This window comes from Candoia aspera, chromosome 2, assembly GCF_035149785.1.
Source record: "Candoia aspera isolate rCanAsp1 chromosome 2, rCanAsp1.hap2, whole genome shotgun sequence".
NCBI lineage: Eukaryota > Metazoa > Chordata > Lepidosauria > Squamata > Boidae > Candoia > Candoia aspera.
The window spans coordinates 201,968,117-201,985,200 of NC_086154.1; the positions used below are offsets into that span (position 1 = coordinate 201,968,117).

General features: G+C 37.4%; 1 protein-coding gene across 2 annotated transcripts in view; it reads right to left on the reverse strand.

The window, feature by feature from the left end:
- The window catches only part of AGTPBP1 (ATP/GTP binding carboxypeptidase 1), a 63,873-nt gene that overhangs the window by 15,842 nt on the left and 30,947 nt on the right, over positions 1 to 17,084 (reverse strand). Inside the window, exons 12-18 of one of the 2 annotated variants that reach the window (XM_063295187.1) lie at positions 11,835 to 11,951; positions 6,166 to 6,872; positions 5,337 to 5,375; positions 2,799 to 2,882; positions 1,346 to 1,432; positions 1,114 to 1,262; positions 135 to 222 (exon numbers count right to left, since the gene is read on the reverse strand). In XM_063295187.1, coding sequence (XP_063151257.1) covers positions 135 to 222; positions 1,114 to 1,262; positions 1,346 to 1,432; positions 2,799 to 2,882; positions 5,337 to 5,375; positions 6,166 to 6,872; positions 11,835 to 11,951 — 1,271 coding nt within the window. The remainder of the gene's footprint in view (positions 1 to 134; positions 223 to 1,113; positions 1,263 to 1,345; positions 1,433 to 2,798; positions 2,883 to 5,336; positions 5,376 to 6,165; positions 6,873 to 11,834; positions 11,952 to 17,084) is intronic. The other variant, XM_063295188.1, reaches the window with a different exon arrangement.

The window sequence follows — 17,084 nt, forward strand, 5'->3', positions numbered from 1 at the left end:
CAGCTTATCACCTCTATCTTGTACCTACTAAGGGTAAAAGAAGCCACACAATACTGCCATTAAAAACTGAGTGGCTGCAAAATGGGTTCAGGAGTACATACAGCCTGAGTGTGATAGATTGACCTTAGGCTTACTTGTAGTAACAAATATCTGCTCCTGTACGAATCCATGAAGGTCGGCCACTTAGTGCTTCTTGAACAGAGTACATAAGAGGCTGCATACCTTCAAGAAAAATATACTGTTAGAAAACAGAACTGCACATATTCAGCAAACAAATATACCTATCTATAAACATTGTTCTCAGTATCCTATGGGAAGATAACTTTTGAATTAGATGAGAAAACAAATATATTACTAGAAATCGATTTTTTGTAGTAATAACCGTAAATTCAATATTTGAAGGTTCTTATGGCTGGTATACATCATGAGCTGTTAAAATCAACAGTGGAAGTCAGATGTCATGCTTCTGGCTCTTGAAAACCATGGGGACAATATGCAATTACCAATCGGTAGCGATAGTGCTAGCATAATATGATTTGGAGCTCAAAGACAAACTTGGAATAATTTCTTTTGCTTCCTCTTCTGAACTGAACTACATAAAACCAGTTAGCAATTATTATCTGGAGCAGCAGACTATAATTTAAGCAAGCTACCATTCAGGTTGCAAGTCAAATCCAAGCCACAATTTGCAATCCTTGCTTGGAGCCTTGATATAAGGACAAGCTGGTTCGATCAAATTTCTATTTGATTAATTAGTTTGGGAGAAAGGAAAAGAGAGCATGTGTATACAAAATTAAGTTTTTGTCCTTTAAATCATAGTTTCGCATACTTGACATTTCAATGCAGCTTGTGTTCCCATGCTAGGTTCTCTATCATCCTATCTGCTCCTTAGAAATATGTAAATAATTTGTCCATCTCAACTTGGTTACTTCATTTTAATCCCAAACATTTGCTATATCACTTCTCTGTGCTACTAATGACATATTGCAGTTATCTGTAGTGGTAAGCTGATGTACTGTAATTATCTGCAATTGCCAAAAACACTTCCCTGGCGCATGTGTTTGTTGTATGTGTGTCTTTTTTTTTTCCAATAGAAAAGTAAATAAGTCTTACCATAATTAAACTGACTGTTTGTCTTTTCACAGTTGATTATATTAAATCGGTAGGCATTGCCTGTTCGCATTCCACTGACTTCAAAATAAAACCACTGGTGATAATGATTGCTGTTTATATCAGAATTCAGAATGAGATCATACTCATTTCTAAAAATGAGCAGAAATAAGTAAGTCACAAAATTCAGATAACTGATCTATAATGATTAAATAAAATAATAATGATATCTTACTTTCTGATCTGAATAACTTTCCGTAAATTTCCTGATTCAAATTTGGAGTTAAACTTCAAGACATCTCCTTCATCAGGCACTAGATAACTGGAAAATAAAATAAAATTACAAGGATTGTAATCCTGATTGGGGAAAAATACAATTAAACCTGACAGTTACAAGTCCTGCATATTAAATTAGTTTAAATTATACCAAGGGTTCCCCAACATAGTTAATATGAGTTAATGAAAATATAGATTACAAGCATGCTTTCTATGTTGCAGAGCAGTGAGACTTCTCCATTTAAACAATTTCATATTTGTAGCTGAATCATCAACATAATTCTCAGCAAATATAGTATGGGCATTTTAAAAAAAAAATTCTCCTTGAATTTTCTTATTTCTTCCTATGTTCAAACCTTGTTAATGTTTGCATTAGGAGGATAAAATGTTAAGTATTTTTAATTCAGTGAAACCTCATTATAAAGGTCTTTGACATAAAAGACTGCGTGTAGCAAATCAAATATTTATTGCTATTTACATCATTTTCATCAACTTATGCCATCTTCTGATGTCATTGTGCAAATGGCATCATATGCTTATTGGCTTCATTACAAAAATGGCATAAATCCCCCTTCCATTTTTCCTCCTTTCCTCCAATTAGTCTGTTAAAACAAGCAATATATTACATCCACTACTGTGAGTAGAACAGATTCTTGCTTCCAGCTCTGCTCTTCCAATCTGTTCTACAGTGTTAAATGTTCTTGACTATAAGCGTGAAAGCACATGGAGACACAAAAGAAAACACTGCCTATCTCCTAATTTTTTTAACATTTCCAATTTTAATCCAGAGAAACCATGTTAAAAGAACTGAATTTCTCATTCCCCAGTTAAAAGACAGCACAAATGTTCTTCACAGTGGTGTTCAATAGTGCTTGTGAAGGTTTGTAACCTATTTGTCTATTAGTTAGAAAAGTGATTTTTTTTTCATTTTCAAGGGATTTATAATTCATAGGATACAAGAAAGAGTTCCCTAAAACTAAAAAACACTAAAATGCATGTTTTACAGTACAGTGAATCAAGACTTTTTAATTAATAAAGTTATATTTAGTTTTTAATTGTTACTATATACAAATTTTAAAAGTAATTCATTTTAAATATATATTATTCTACTTCTAGTAAGTAACGGCTGCTGCCACATGACCACGGAAGTGTCTACGGACAAACGCCAACTCTTCGGCTTTGAAATGAAGATGAGCACCGCCCCCTAGAGTCGGACATGACTGGACTTAATGTCAAGGGAAACCTTTACCTATTAAGTTTTTAGGCTTTTACAACTTTATAAATAGCCAAGGAAACTATCACACCCCCATTAATTCATAATTTATTCTTCCTAAATTATTGAAGCTAAAATAGGAAAGAAATCAGTATGGAATGGGTGAGAGTTAAAATAAAGACCTTAATATAAAACTTACCTGAGATTATCAATATCGTATATAACTCTATCTATAATGTCATTAGGATGAATAAGCCTTTCAATATCCTGGGCAATTTTTGTCCTATTTAAAAAAGGAGGTAAGATGCCATATTTCAAAACTCTTATATAGTACAGTGCCACATGTAGAATTAGTTCATAAGAAAAGAAAGAGGAGTTTGAGTTTAAAACAAGTTTCTACTCTTATATGCAATATTATTTGTGGAATACACCACAATTATTTTCTGGATGGAAAGGAAATGGCTTGTAAACAACACATTGAGGCTTCCAGACCCAATGTTTGGTTTCCTTATTACAGGAAACATGCCCAGTATATATTAGCATTCTATTATTATTTCAATTAGTATTAGTAATTAAAGCTAGTTCAGATTTGAAAATGAGTTATATTAACAATTCATGCGATTACAGTTTGAATAGATCATACATTGCAGTGATTGGGTTAGAGTGCAAGCCTCTCACCTCTGGAAATTTCTAATTAAATATGATGAGCTTTTAAATATAAAAGAGGGGTGCTTTATTCAGTTATGTAACCATGCTACAGGAACTACTGTACTAAATATCTGAATACACATGAGAGAGAAACAATTTGTGGGTCGGTGGGTGTGTATGTGTTTGTGTATATGCATGCATGTATGCATCCATGGACCCAATTTCCTACAAAACATGTTATCCATGTAGAAATTTTCCTGAAGATCACTAACAAGCTGAAATTCTTGCACCAAAAAGTTGAATAGAACCAATTTCCAGCTCTTTCAGGAGCTATATAGGATATACTATGCATACCACAAAGCAATAAAACTGTATAGTATGTATGAAGTTTTTGATAGAAATACATAGTACTCTACACATAATTATTTCTATCACTGGGACTTAGGGAATCTGACTCATATTTCAATATTTGCTAAGAGATACTTATTTTGAGATGTACGGAATATATTTCTGCATCTCAATTAAAAAGTTAAGTTCCACTTGTACGTATAATAGACTATATTTGAAAGCACAGAGGCAACTCTTCAAGCTAGCATAAGGCACATTTGTGATGTCTGAAGTCTTCTCAAATGTAAACCTGGAATGACTGACCATAGATTATCTCTTGTTAAAGTAAATTATTTCTAAATATAATTTCAAAACCTTCATAGAAAAAAGTGTCTGGGAGCCACTGCTACCTCAGAAATATATAATCCATAATATTTTCAGATTTCCAAGAATTAAGCCCTAGAGATTTCAAGGATATTCAAAACCAAAGCTTGTTTTCTAGCCTAGGAATATTAATGCTACAACTAATATGCAAGTCCTTAAGTTTCCACCAACACCATCTTTCACTGCTAGAATTATTTATTTTATATGGCAAATGTCCATGACCATACATAATTATCAATAAGCAGAGAACCACACTTCAGCAAAGGAAAATATTTTAATTACTTATGTATCTAAATTACATAATTAATTTTGCTTCAGTCATGGGATAAAGAAATTATCCCAAAGCAGATATAGAATGATAAACTGGCAATAAGAACACAGTGCTATCCCAGCTGTAAACTATTATCAAAAGAATTAACAGAAATAGAGATCAAGATGTAAAAAATAAGTTTACTTGTTCACCCCTGTTTATCTTGGGACTTGTCCACGATAAAAAAATTGGAAAGCATTTCACTTCTCACTTGCTCAGATTCAGACTCTGCAGCAAGTACAGGGTTTAACATGCCCCACAAGAAAGTTAATTTTTTTAGTAATAAAATCAAGAGATATTTTATTTCTTTAAGCAAATTCATGCAAAAGGCCCGTTCAGAATTTAAAATACAGCCACTGATATTTTCAGGATACGATTATGAAAAACATGTCTTATTTCTCCTTATTTCAAGACCTAAGTAAATAGTTCTAGAAATATTTTGATTCAGTACTTATAAATTAAATGAATGTTAAAATCTTCCTTCACCTAAGAGTTATCAATCAGTGACATTTCCAGGAATTCTATCTGCCTGCTTACTCAGCAAAATAAAATCATTTCAAAAACAAAGCAAGAAATCCATAGCTTTTAGTAAGCAGCTTTCCACCTGATTTTATTCTATAGCTAATTCTGTTTTCCCCTCATTTTTCAAAACTAGTATCATTAAATTTTGACAGGATCTGAAATATGATATGAACTTCAATGCTATTATTTCTATGTAGCCATGCTGCAATTATGTTTCTTTATAATGACGGTTACAAATATATCAGTTTAGGTTATGATTTAACCACAAGTGCCACTCTGAAATGACTGTTGGTTTTATGTATTACTATAGCATTAGCTTTAATGATAATTTACATATGTTAAACCAATTCCATTGTTTTTAGGAGTCATTTTGATTGAGAAAGGAATAATGATTATGAATATCTGGATGAACTCCCCCACCCCTATCAATTTAGAAAGCAAGGTTCAAGGAAAATGCACACACCCATTCACTGCCAACTATTGCCCAAAAAGGAGTTTAAGAGACCCCGATGTTATGGAGAAATATCCAGTATTTCTTTCACATACATCAGAGTTCGCATGTGACTGGCAGCCATTCTCTTCTTCCTTGTGGAAGAAAAGGAATAAAATATGAGATTATACAATATCTGTGAATTCTAAAAGTTCTATATTCTTGTGATGCAGACGATAATAATTTTCAGCAATAACATAAAGCATTTTAGAGTTTTGTACAACATCCATATAAAAAGGTTACTATAATCTTAAGAGTTTTGAAACTGATACATGTACTTCAGTAAACTGAACAACATCCATATAAAAAGGTTACTACTATAATCTCACACTAAAAATAAAGGTAATATATTGCCTATGTCTAGGGACTACTCAGATCACTTTTAGACACATAGTCTCTCCCATTTGTGTCATATTATGTATAATAAAATGACTAATACTTTAGACTAATACTTTAAGATCCATAAAATAGCAAAAAGTTTCATAATATATAGAATTCTGTATTCACAAACATTCTCATATATTACCTAATAATACAGTAGTTTTCTTTACAGACAGGCAAATCAAAGAGGTTGGATCCAAAATTCCTGTGCGGAATTCCATAATTAAGTGGTACCTTTAATTTTCCCTTCCACTTGCAGCATTTTTTGCTCAGGTGATTTGCAGTTCATCTGAAGGGATATGGTGAGAGGGACTACAGGGCTGAATGGGTGAAAACTGCCTGCCTCTCCTTTATTTACAGAATCCATCTTGGATCCAAATATATTCCATTCATAAATTACCTATCTGAATCCAGCAATATTAATTTTACTGTGAACTTTTGACATACAATCACTGTATTAAATCATTCTTTAAACATGTTTGGGGGGGGGGGAGATGAACTCACCTCTGTACACCATATGGTCTGTCAAGGATAGGTTCTTTAAATGAAGGTGGAATATGTCCAAAATAATCAGGATAAGCAACTTCTGAATATTCAGGAACAGATCTAGTATTTTTCACCATTTCAATATAGAGTTCTGGATCATGGAGTTGTATTGCATCAGGCACTTCAAGTGTTGCTTGATCTCCTATGGACACTGAACAAGAAACTTCTTCTTCTTCAGGATCAGGTCCAGAACAGCATAGTTTTCCCAGCTGGACAGACCGTCCCTCAAACAAAACACTTCCACATGATGGAACATGTTGAAAAGGTTTATTACAGGTAATTTCAGTAATGCTAGTTTTACATTCAGTTTTTGTCACAGTCTTAGTAATATTAGACTGTTTACTTTTGGAGGTATTTTGTAGTGAAATTCGGTCAAAGTCTTTTACTATTTCATGATTTAGGCACTGGCATGATGGAAGCAATTTCATTTGATCACCTGGATGCTGCAAACTATTATCCATGATACCATCATTTTTTACCAATCCCAAGAAGATTGGTCTTTTATTGAAGTCCTCACTTTGCAGAAGATTACTCTCCTTCACAGGAATTTGTATCATCTGGTTTGCTAAAGACAGTTCCTCTCCAGCAGTGGGAACAACAATAGGTCCTCCTGGAGCCATGCTGTTTGAAAAAGACTTCGGTTCCTTTGAAATGAGGTCATATTCCTTAATATTAAAGAAAGAAAAAAATGGGGGATATTTGTTAGAGGGTTCTAATCTTAAATGTTGAAGAAAGATCGATGAATCAGAAAGAAGGATCAGATCCAGGCAGAAGGAGCAAACCATGGAGAAGATAATCTCCTTCTGAAGAAGCTAAATGTGGAAAAAAAGAGAATTACTATGTCAGAATGATGAATTTACATGCTAATATAGAAAGTGATATGGTTCACTTCATATGATTTACTGGATCAAATCAAAAGCTACCCAATCTGACATACAAATTCTAATTCAGATTTATCAGATATTATCAAGTCAGATATGGAAATTTCTGACAACTGGCCAGGTAGGGATTTCAAGTCCTCTCAATACAAACAAGCAAAGTTTACTTGTCCAAATCTGATTTTCACACACTATTCCCCTTATTATTCCTGCTGTTGATTACTAATAATTATGGATTTTGATTTTGTCCTTCAACAAAGTTGACAGAGATTACCTTTATGCAAATATATTTTGATACTCTGTATGAATAAAGTAGCAATAACATACATAAACCTGCTCACTATTAATTCTGGTTCCACCCAGATTTGGTTCTATTACACTCACATGGGTGCTTGAGTAAGTTTCAATTAAGGTAATGTGAACCTTGATGGGGAAAAAGTGCACAACCATTGACAGACCTCCATGAATTTAAGTAGCTCTTTAAAAAAGGGGCAAAACCAAAGCCACTTCTTGTGGTAGATAATATTTAACTATTTTTTTTTCTGTTTCAAGCTTAATTATCTTTATTTCGTGATTCCCAGGCACAAATGTTAATGATAGACCATTCTCCCAAATGGTCTCCCAGCAAAACATCAACTAGGCCCAAAGCTCTTCACCCTCAAAAAGGTAGCTGATGGCTATACCTTTGAGTAAAATGTCTAGTCTGTTCCACCTCTTCTCTTTTTTTATCCATTTTATTACATTATATAGCAAGATTACAAAAATAAACAGAATACAAAAATGCAATAGTTAAACAATGAAACACAATTAATGAAGTACAAAAAACCTAAACAGAACAAACAATAGAAAAAGGGGAAAAAACAAAACAGAGAAATCCAGAGAAAATTTGAAAAAAACAGTATTAAACATCTAAATATATATATCTTAACATGGAGAAATCACTGGTTTATGAAAAATATCTTATAATACTTTATTACTATCAAATAGAGAATGAGAAAAATTACCTAATACTACTACTCTATTATTATAAAACATCATAAAATCTATACCAAAGAAGAACATATTGTTTCATTTCCTGATTAGTAGAAAATACTGTCTTTTCTAAAACAGATAAATCACACATTTCCAAAAGCCAGTCCTTAATCTTTGGAATAACATTACTTTTCCAATTTCTTATTATAATTCTTTTGGCAATCCTCATGCCAATACAGCCATAATTCCTCAAGAATAATAAAATTCCAAAGTTTTGGCATATAATTCAATATAACATTAGCCTCTTTACTATTTAGGGATTTCCCAATAAATCAACTAATATAGATTAAAATGTTATTCCAAAAGAATGCAAGTAATTCACAAGACCTGATCACATGAGCCAATGAACCCTCAATTTTTTTACATCTCTATCAAAGGAAATCTGATGTCCATTGTTTCAAATACATTGTTTGGGCAGTCTAATAAAGTTGAAATACAGTATTTTGATCAATTAATTTTAATCTCAAATCTGTTGATACCTATTTACCTATGTCCTTAAGGACTTTGTGACCATTGATGAGGCATTATTGGATATTCTAGTTCTTTAGTCCATAGTTGATAAATCCGAGTGGTATCCACTTTAAAACGGTTATTTAACTTTTGGTAAAGATATGCTTTTGGCTTAAATTCAGTCATGAATTCCATCAAATAAAAAAATACTTCAGGTATCTTTGACGCAGCCATGGCGTCTGATCAATTTTGAGCTATCAAAACATGTTCAAGTTGGAGATACTGCCACTGTTGTGAACTAGGAAGACCAAATTCAGTTTAAAGCTGAGAAAAATCTTTCAAATAGTCATTACATAATAATTGACTTGAAGTAAGTATTCTGGCTTTTGCCCATAGTTTCCAATAAAACATTTGTCACCTATTTTCAAAGTAGAATTCTTCCCAAGAGCTTCCCAAGAGCTCAAAATTCATGTCTCAGTATCAAAGTCCAATTTACACTCCAATAGAGTCCAAAGATTTCCACCAGGAGACCATGAGTTCTAGTCCCACCCTAGGTATGAAAGCCAGCTGGGAGACCTTGGGCCAGTCACTCTCTCTCAGCCCAACTCACCTCAAAGAGTTGTTGTTGTGGGGAAAAGAGGAGGAGGAAGGAGTATTAGGTGTATTCATTGCCTTGAGTTATTTATAAAAATAATAAATGTGGGATAGAAAATAAATAAATAAATATTATCCAAGAATCTGCCATGACCTAAGTGGAGATACATAAGAACTTTCCAGCAAGGCCCATAGAGGATGATACTCTACTAAATTTTCATTCCACATTATTTATGGTTGATAAAATATAATCCACTTATATTTGTGCAAGTCTGGTATATTAACACTACTTCAACAAATGTTAAGCTCAATTTAGCTAATGAACTCCTTGGAGGTCTTTTTTCCAAATAAATTTCCTAAATAGGAAAGTGACCTTGGGCCAGTTCACTGCCTTGAGTTATTTGTAAAAATAATAAAGGCGGGATATAAAATAAATTAAATTAATTAACTTAACTGATCTGAATAAAATATTTGGAATTAACATTGGAATATGTCTCAAGACAATCAGACTAGGAAGAATATTCATTTTAATAAGATTAATAAGATTAATTCTGCCCTGTAGACTTAATGGTATTTTAGTCCATTTATTAACATCCAGTTCAGTCTTTTCTAAAAATTTCAACATATTTATTTCCACATACAGTATTTAGAAAAGTTTTGGGGAATATAAAGTCCCAAGTATTTAAAATAATCAGCAGAGATCACAAAACCCAACTCTTTGCAAAACTAGGTTGATATATTAAGAGCCCAAAGAAAGTAGGCAAGATTTATTCCAGTTGGTCTTATAGCCAGAATACATTCCAAAATACTTTATTATCCATATAAAATTAAGCAGAGAAGTGGCATGCTTATCTAAAATTACCATAATATCATTAGCACATAAATATAATTTAAATACACAACAACCAAAGTAATACCCATAATATCCAAAGATTGCCTAATATAATAGCTAAAGGTTCAAGAATTAAATAAAAAAGCAAGGACAAAAGTGGGTAACCCTGGTGAGTGCCACACTGTGGCTCAAAAGAACCTGAAATCATTCAATTTGTTTTAACTCTCACTCAGAAATAATAGATCTCAATCCAATGGACCAAATACACTGGGAAACTAATCATCACTTGCTTTAAGAATTTGCAGACTCCATTCTATCTTTTACTGTATCCAGTATGTCAATTAGTAAAGGTACAGTTAATGATCTGATGTTTGTCATTTTCTGATAAAGCCAGACTGAGAAGGGTAGATTATGTATAGCAAAACTTTCTGCTAGTGCCTAGCCAACAATTAGTTAAGATCTTTTGTTCTTTCTGGCCTACGTCCACACTTAAAAAAAAAAAAATCTATGAACATGTAAACAACAATTTAGTACTTAGTACCTATGCTTGACCCTGTGACACTCTATGAAAGCGAAAGTTGGATTCTGAAGAAGCAGGATAGAGAAAGTATTGATGCTTGTGAAAATTGGTGTTGGAGAAGACTCCTGTGAACACAATGGATAGCCAAGAAAACAAACAAACGGATCATCAAACAAATCAATCCAAAGTTCTCACTCAAGTCACAAATGGCCAGGTTCAGTTTATCATACTTTGGAGATATTATGTAAAGACCTAGATCTCTGGAGAATTCTATAATGCTGGGAAAGGTGGAAGGAAAGAGAGAAGAGGACAACCAGTAGCAAGGTGGATGGACTCAATTACATCGGCAATGGGTGCACCACTGACCTGAAGAACAAGGTTGGAGTCAGATATGACAATCTATGAGGTTGCTAAGAATCAACACCAACTTAATGACACATAATCAATAAAACAACCTACCCTTGAACTTAGCAATTTTCAAAAGGCAGAAGCAGATCTTGGCAAAACCTTGAATTCCAAACAAGTGAAAACACAGTAGACAATAATACCTCAGGTAGCAAGGGATAAAACTGGATTTTGGCTGGACGTTCTAAAAGCTTAATCTTTGGCAAGATCAGTTTTGCATCTTTAGATTCAGAAATCTATTCAGAGGAAATTCTCATGCAGAGAAGAAATTGAGAAGACAAAGAGAGAGCACGCATGTGCATGACAGACAGATAGGTAGAAATATAAAGGTGCTAACTGAGGCTGTAAGAAGACCAGGAATAAAAGAGAAACAACACACCAAAGTAGTTATAAAGAACAGAAATTATCACGAAAATGGGTGCTCAGAAAGGAATCAAGAAAAAGCAGAAAGAGAATCACAGAAACTAAGATAGACAACATAAAAACAGCAGAAATTTCAAGATGAATAGCTGAAAAGAAAAAATTGGCTAGACTTAGCTTGGTTATATTGGTTTCTATTAAGTGAACTCACTAACTAAAGAAAAAAAATAGGTGATCTAGTTAGAAGTTTATCTTTTAGTATCACAAAAACTGAATAACCCTGAAAGTAGAAGGGATTATATTAGCAGATAAACGTTATGGATGAAAAGGAAAGGAGCATGTCAAAAGATCCATTTCAATAGCTAGAATTCAGATATATTTGCAGATTAGCTGCTTTTATTAACTTGCTATGGCAACTCACTATACCTCTTCTCAGTGATTTTTGTTTAACCAAAGACACTAAGAAGTTTTGAATGATCATTTGAATTTCAACAGTTATCAGTTACCAAACTATTAACAAGCCATGAATTTGTTTTAAAAATAGCAACATTTTTACCTGAAAATCTTCCATGAGTTCTGGGAAAAAATGTTCATACATTTTCAAATCTTCCATTGGTCGTCCCAATTCCTGCTTTGGTTTCAGTTTATTGATATCTGTCTCTATGTCATCGTTCTAAAGAAGAAAGTCCATAAACTAATTAAAAATCTTTTGGAAATTATATGTTTTAGGTAAAATTACTAAAATACTGAATAATTCTTGAAAATAAGGTTCTTCCACACTTACAGAGGAAAAACATCAAAGCCTCTGATTGACTGATGGATACTGGTTACATTACACCACTGTAGGCTTTTCCCTACTGCTGAGTTTCTCTGTCCCTGAGCCAGCAGAAAACCTTACCAGTATAAAATTGGCTCTTCCCCATTACTGATCCCCATTCTGCCTCTATCAGCCCATTTCACTTGACTTTCCTCCATGGGTGACAAATTCTTACAATATCATACACCTTAAGGCCACCCTTGGCTGATGTCAGAATATGCTGATCTTTGGCTATAACAAAATTTAAGCTAGGGAGTAGAATAAGGGGGAAAACATATTTTAGCACCAATATAGTTGAGAATGACTGAAGCTAGCTCACTCACGCTGGGAAAAGTGAAGGTAACCTCATGGAGATAGCAAAAAACAAAACAAAATTGCAAGGCTTGTTTGAGCTATGGTTATGTCATACATGTGGAGGGGGCCCTCCTGGAAATGGGTCTTCACAGGTTTCAGGTGTGGCACCAAATCATGACTCCAGGACAGTGGTGGGGGAGTGGCTGTTGTCATGTGGGAGTTTCTGAAGCATAGCCAGATGTGAGAACTTGTTTAGGAGGTTGAGTAGTAGGAATCAATTGGGATGCTGCTTGGTTACCTTCCTTCCTGCAATGTAGCAGTGTCCCTGCCCAAACTCCTCAACTCTGTGGCCAAGTTGGCAGTGGAGTTCCCTGTGCTTATGGTTCTGGGCCCAAAGAACCTGCCTTTTCTGGGCCCAGAATCAGATGTGGCTCAGGAGTTCATGGCAACCATGGACCTGATCCAACTTATTGAGGATCCAATTCACAACTGAGGTGACACATTAGATCATATTTTTGTCTTAGGGCAGTGGGATTGTGAACTGCGGTTGGGGGGTGTTAACATCAATCCCTTGTCATAGACACATCATGCCCTTTTGGCCCTGGAGTTCTTGATGACTGCCCTCACTGCTCCCTAATGGTGACAACCCCCCCATCCCATTCAATCAGATCACCCCAGGTGACTGAAGGACCCAGTTGGGTTTCAGAGTGAAGTTGGGGAATTTCCCAAAGCTCTAGTGCACAGTTAAAGCTGATGGTTTGGTTGTGCTTGGAATAAGCAGGAGACAAGGAACCTCTTCAGGTTCTCTGTGCTAGTGAATCCTATATAACTCACTGGTTTATTAAGCAGCTTTGTAAGATGAAGTAACACAAGGGATATCTACAGCACTACTTGGCGAAAGACAAAGAGTGAGATGAACCAGGCACATGTAAGGCCTTTATTAGGACTTAACTTGTGGCTATAGGAGCAGCGAAGTGAGCTCACTTCTCCACTCTTATTGCATCTGCAGCCAGCCAGCTGGCAGCCCTCTTTTGCATGAGCAGGTCCCTTTTGGGTAAGAAGGGACTGGGGGAGCCCTTGCAGGGTTGCTGTGAGGAATATTCTCAGCATCTGTCAGATAAACTTGGACTCCAGCTGAGGGCGGGGAGGAAGGAATCCTACAGAAGTGACTGAGACATGTCTGAGTTTGATTATCAGGGAAGAGTCTGAACTGACCATGAGAAAGTGGACAGGGTCCTCACTGCTGTGAGCTCTGCCATCTGTGTTCTGGTTAAGGCCTCCCAGGAGGTGGCATGTGGTCTAAGCAGTGATTAATGTCTCACTTAAGGGAAGGGGTGGTGGCACCTGCCATGACTACTGTAATGCGCTCTACATGGGGCTACCCTTGAAGAATATCTGGAAGCTACAACTGGTCCAGAATGCAGCCGTGCAGGCAATTTTAGGTGCCCCAAGGCGGGGACATGTAACACCATTGCTACGTGAGCTGCACTGGCTCCCAGTTTGCTTCCGGGTCCAATTCAAGGTGTTGGTTTCACCTTTAAAGCCCTACATGGCATGGGGCCAGGTTACCTGAGGGACCGCCTCTTCCCCATTACATCAGCCCGCCCCACCCAGTCATGCAGAGAGGGCATGTTATGGGCCCCATCTGTAAAAGAACTCCATCTGGCAGGGTCCAGGAAATGGGCCTTCTCTGCGGTAGCTCCCGCTCTCTGGAACATGCTTCCCCTCTTTACTGGACTTCTGTAAACAACTAAAAACCTGGTTCTGTCATCATGCCTGGAGCAGGAAGGGGGACAGTCACACGTGGGGATGGCTAATGTCCTAGAAGGGCCTTTATACTCACTGATTGAGATATAACCTTTAGCCATCTGGATTTTCATTATGTTTTATATTTTTTACTGTCTGTCTATATTATATTGTATTTTGGTTTTATTGTAAGCTGCCCAGAGTCCCTCCTTTGGGGGGGAGATGGGCGGTAGTAAAATTAGATAGATAGATAGATAGATAGATAGATAGATAGATAGATAGATAGATAGATAGATAGATGAATGATGCGGTGGTACATCCCTTCCTCAAGAGGCCATCCTTGAACTTGATAGTGCTGGATAATTTTTGTCCACTCTTCCCTTTTTAGAGAAGATGGTAGGCGCTCTTTAGAGAAGAGTGGTAGGCGCTCGGCTTCAAGGGGCCTTGGATGAAGTAGATTATTTGGCCCCTTTCCAGTCAGGGTTCAAGCCAGGTTACAGTACTGAGATGGCACTGGTTGCACTTGTAGGTGATTTCTGGAGGGCTCGGGGTATATCCATACTGAATCTCTCAATGGCTTTCTCTCTAATATGGGGGTGGTGGTGGTGGTGAATTGGTTGCTCCTGCAGATGACCTCTGGAGAGCTCATGGAGTATCCATACTGGATCTCTTGGTGGCTTTTGATACCACTGACCATGTTATTCTTCTGGACTGGCTTCAGAAGAGGAATGAAAGGACCAAAACAAGTTAAGTTAAATTAAATTAAATTAAATTAAATTAAATTAAATTAAATTAAATGCCACATTTCCTTATTTTGCTGCATTTCCTTCACTCTGCAGACTGTTGCTTACATGGGATTTTCCAGATGAAGAAGCCATCTGGGGTATTGGTGGTGGCTGGAAGTGGGGGTAGCAGCAGTCACAATCTGCTGTGGACTCTTCCCCCTGCTGGGACTATCCCTTTGTCATTTCTGGCTTCCCAATTCTGGATGTCAATTAGATGCCTTTGTTTGTTTGTTCTCAGGGTAAGAACCTGAAAAGGTTGGATGGGTTGGGTGAATGTGAAGGAAACCCTAACCAGTGGGTGAGAGCAGCTGCGAGGGGCTCCCTATGGGTGCTAGTGTGAGTGTATGTTTGTGGGGTGAGGGAGGGAGGTGGGATGCTGGATACCCTGATGGCACTGATGGCCAATGGAGCTGAATTGCCTTGGGATGCCTGGCTTCCCCTCCCTGGAAAGGATGTAATTGATTGCTATGGGAAGTCCTGGGCCTTGGGAATTAGGGGGTCTGGAGGGGAAGATGATGCAGCCAGGGGGGGAAGGGGGCGAGCCACAGTATTAGGGTAGTGATGGGCATGGGGAGATATGGTAGGAGACAAGGAGCGGGCCATTCCCAGAGAAGATGGGACAAATGTTTTATATTGGTCTCACTTCCCAGCTCTTTGGTCTCAGCCCCTGTACCCAGACAGATCTTCAGAGGCCCTGGCTTCCAACTACTGCTCTTAAATGCCAGGTCGGTATGTAATAAGGCCCCCCTCATCTGTGATTTGATCATGGATGAGAGGGTCTACCTAGCATGTATTATCGAGATCTAGCTGGGTCCGAAAGGGAAGGTGGCCCTTTTGGAGATATGCCCAGCCGGGTTTCGGGTGTGGCACCAGCCATGAATCTGGGGCAGGGATGGTAGGGTGGTAATTGTCATCCAAGAATCACTTACAGCCAGGGTTTCTCAAACAGGGTTCAGTGGAACCCTAGGATTCCACAAGAGGTCACTAGGGGTTCCCTGGGAGATCATGATTTCTTTAAAAAATTATTTCAAATTTGGGCTACTTCACATTAAAGAAATGTTTCATTCTTTATTTTTAGTTTAAGAACACTGTTAATACATACTGTATATACAGACCTACACATGAAACGAATATACTAATTTTGTAACTTCTGGCCTATATTTGAGCCTGAATGTGCAAGGGTTCCCCGAGACCTGAAAAATATTTCAGTGGTTCCTCCAGGATGAAAATGTTGAGAAAGGCTGCTTACGGCTTTCAGGGGCACTACCGTGTTGCTGTTGTATCTGCCTCCCTGCTGCATAGCAAACTCCCTGCCTGAGCCCTTGACTCCATCTCCGGGTTGGCAGTAGAGTTCTCCAGACTTATGGTCTTGGGAGACTTTAATCTGCCTTCCTTGGGAATGGGATCTGAAGAGGGTCAGGAGTTCATGGCTACCATGATGGCCATGGGCCTATCCAAGGTCATTCAGAGCCCAACACGGGACAGTGGTCACACACCAAATCTGATGTCCCTGTCGGTGCAGTGGCTATGTGATCTGAAATTGGGGGAGCTTCTGGTGTCCTCCTTATCAGGGTCAGATCACGCCCTGATTACCATGGGATTCTCTGGCACTGCTATCCACTGCAAGGAGGCTGGACCTATTAAATTGTTCCACCCACAGTGACTGATGGACCTGGAGGGGTTTCAGAGGGAGCTGGGGCGTGTTCCTGTTGGTCTACTGCATGGTCCATCCAAAGCCTTGGTTGCTGCTTGGAATAAAGGGGTGACTGAGGCATTGGATTGGATTGTGCCTGTGCGACCTCTCCCCTCCCAGGGATCCTTCCACTCCCTATGGTTTACAGAGGAGCTGAGGGAGATGAAATGAGAGAAGAGAATCTAGAGTGCCGTTGGTGCTCAACTAAGTACAAACTTGACCAAACACGTGTCAGAGCCACTATTAAGGCCTACCTTGTGGCGGTAAGGGTGGTGAAGCGTCAGTACTACTCCACCCTTATTGTGTCTGCAGGTTGCTGCCCTGCAGTCCTGTTTCAGGTGACACGAGCCCTCTTGGATAAAGGGGGCCCGGGAGACCTTTTGTAGGGATGTGAGGAGGAATCTGCTCAGCATCTGTCTAACAAAATCACTCGGATTCGCTCACAATTGGATGCTAGCCTTGCTGCAGGTC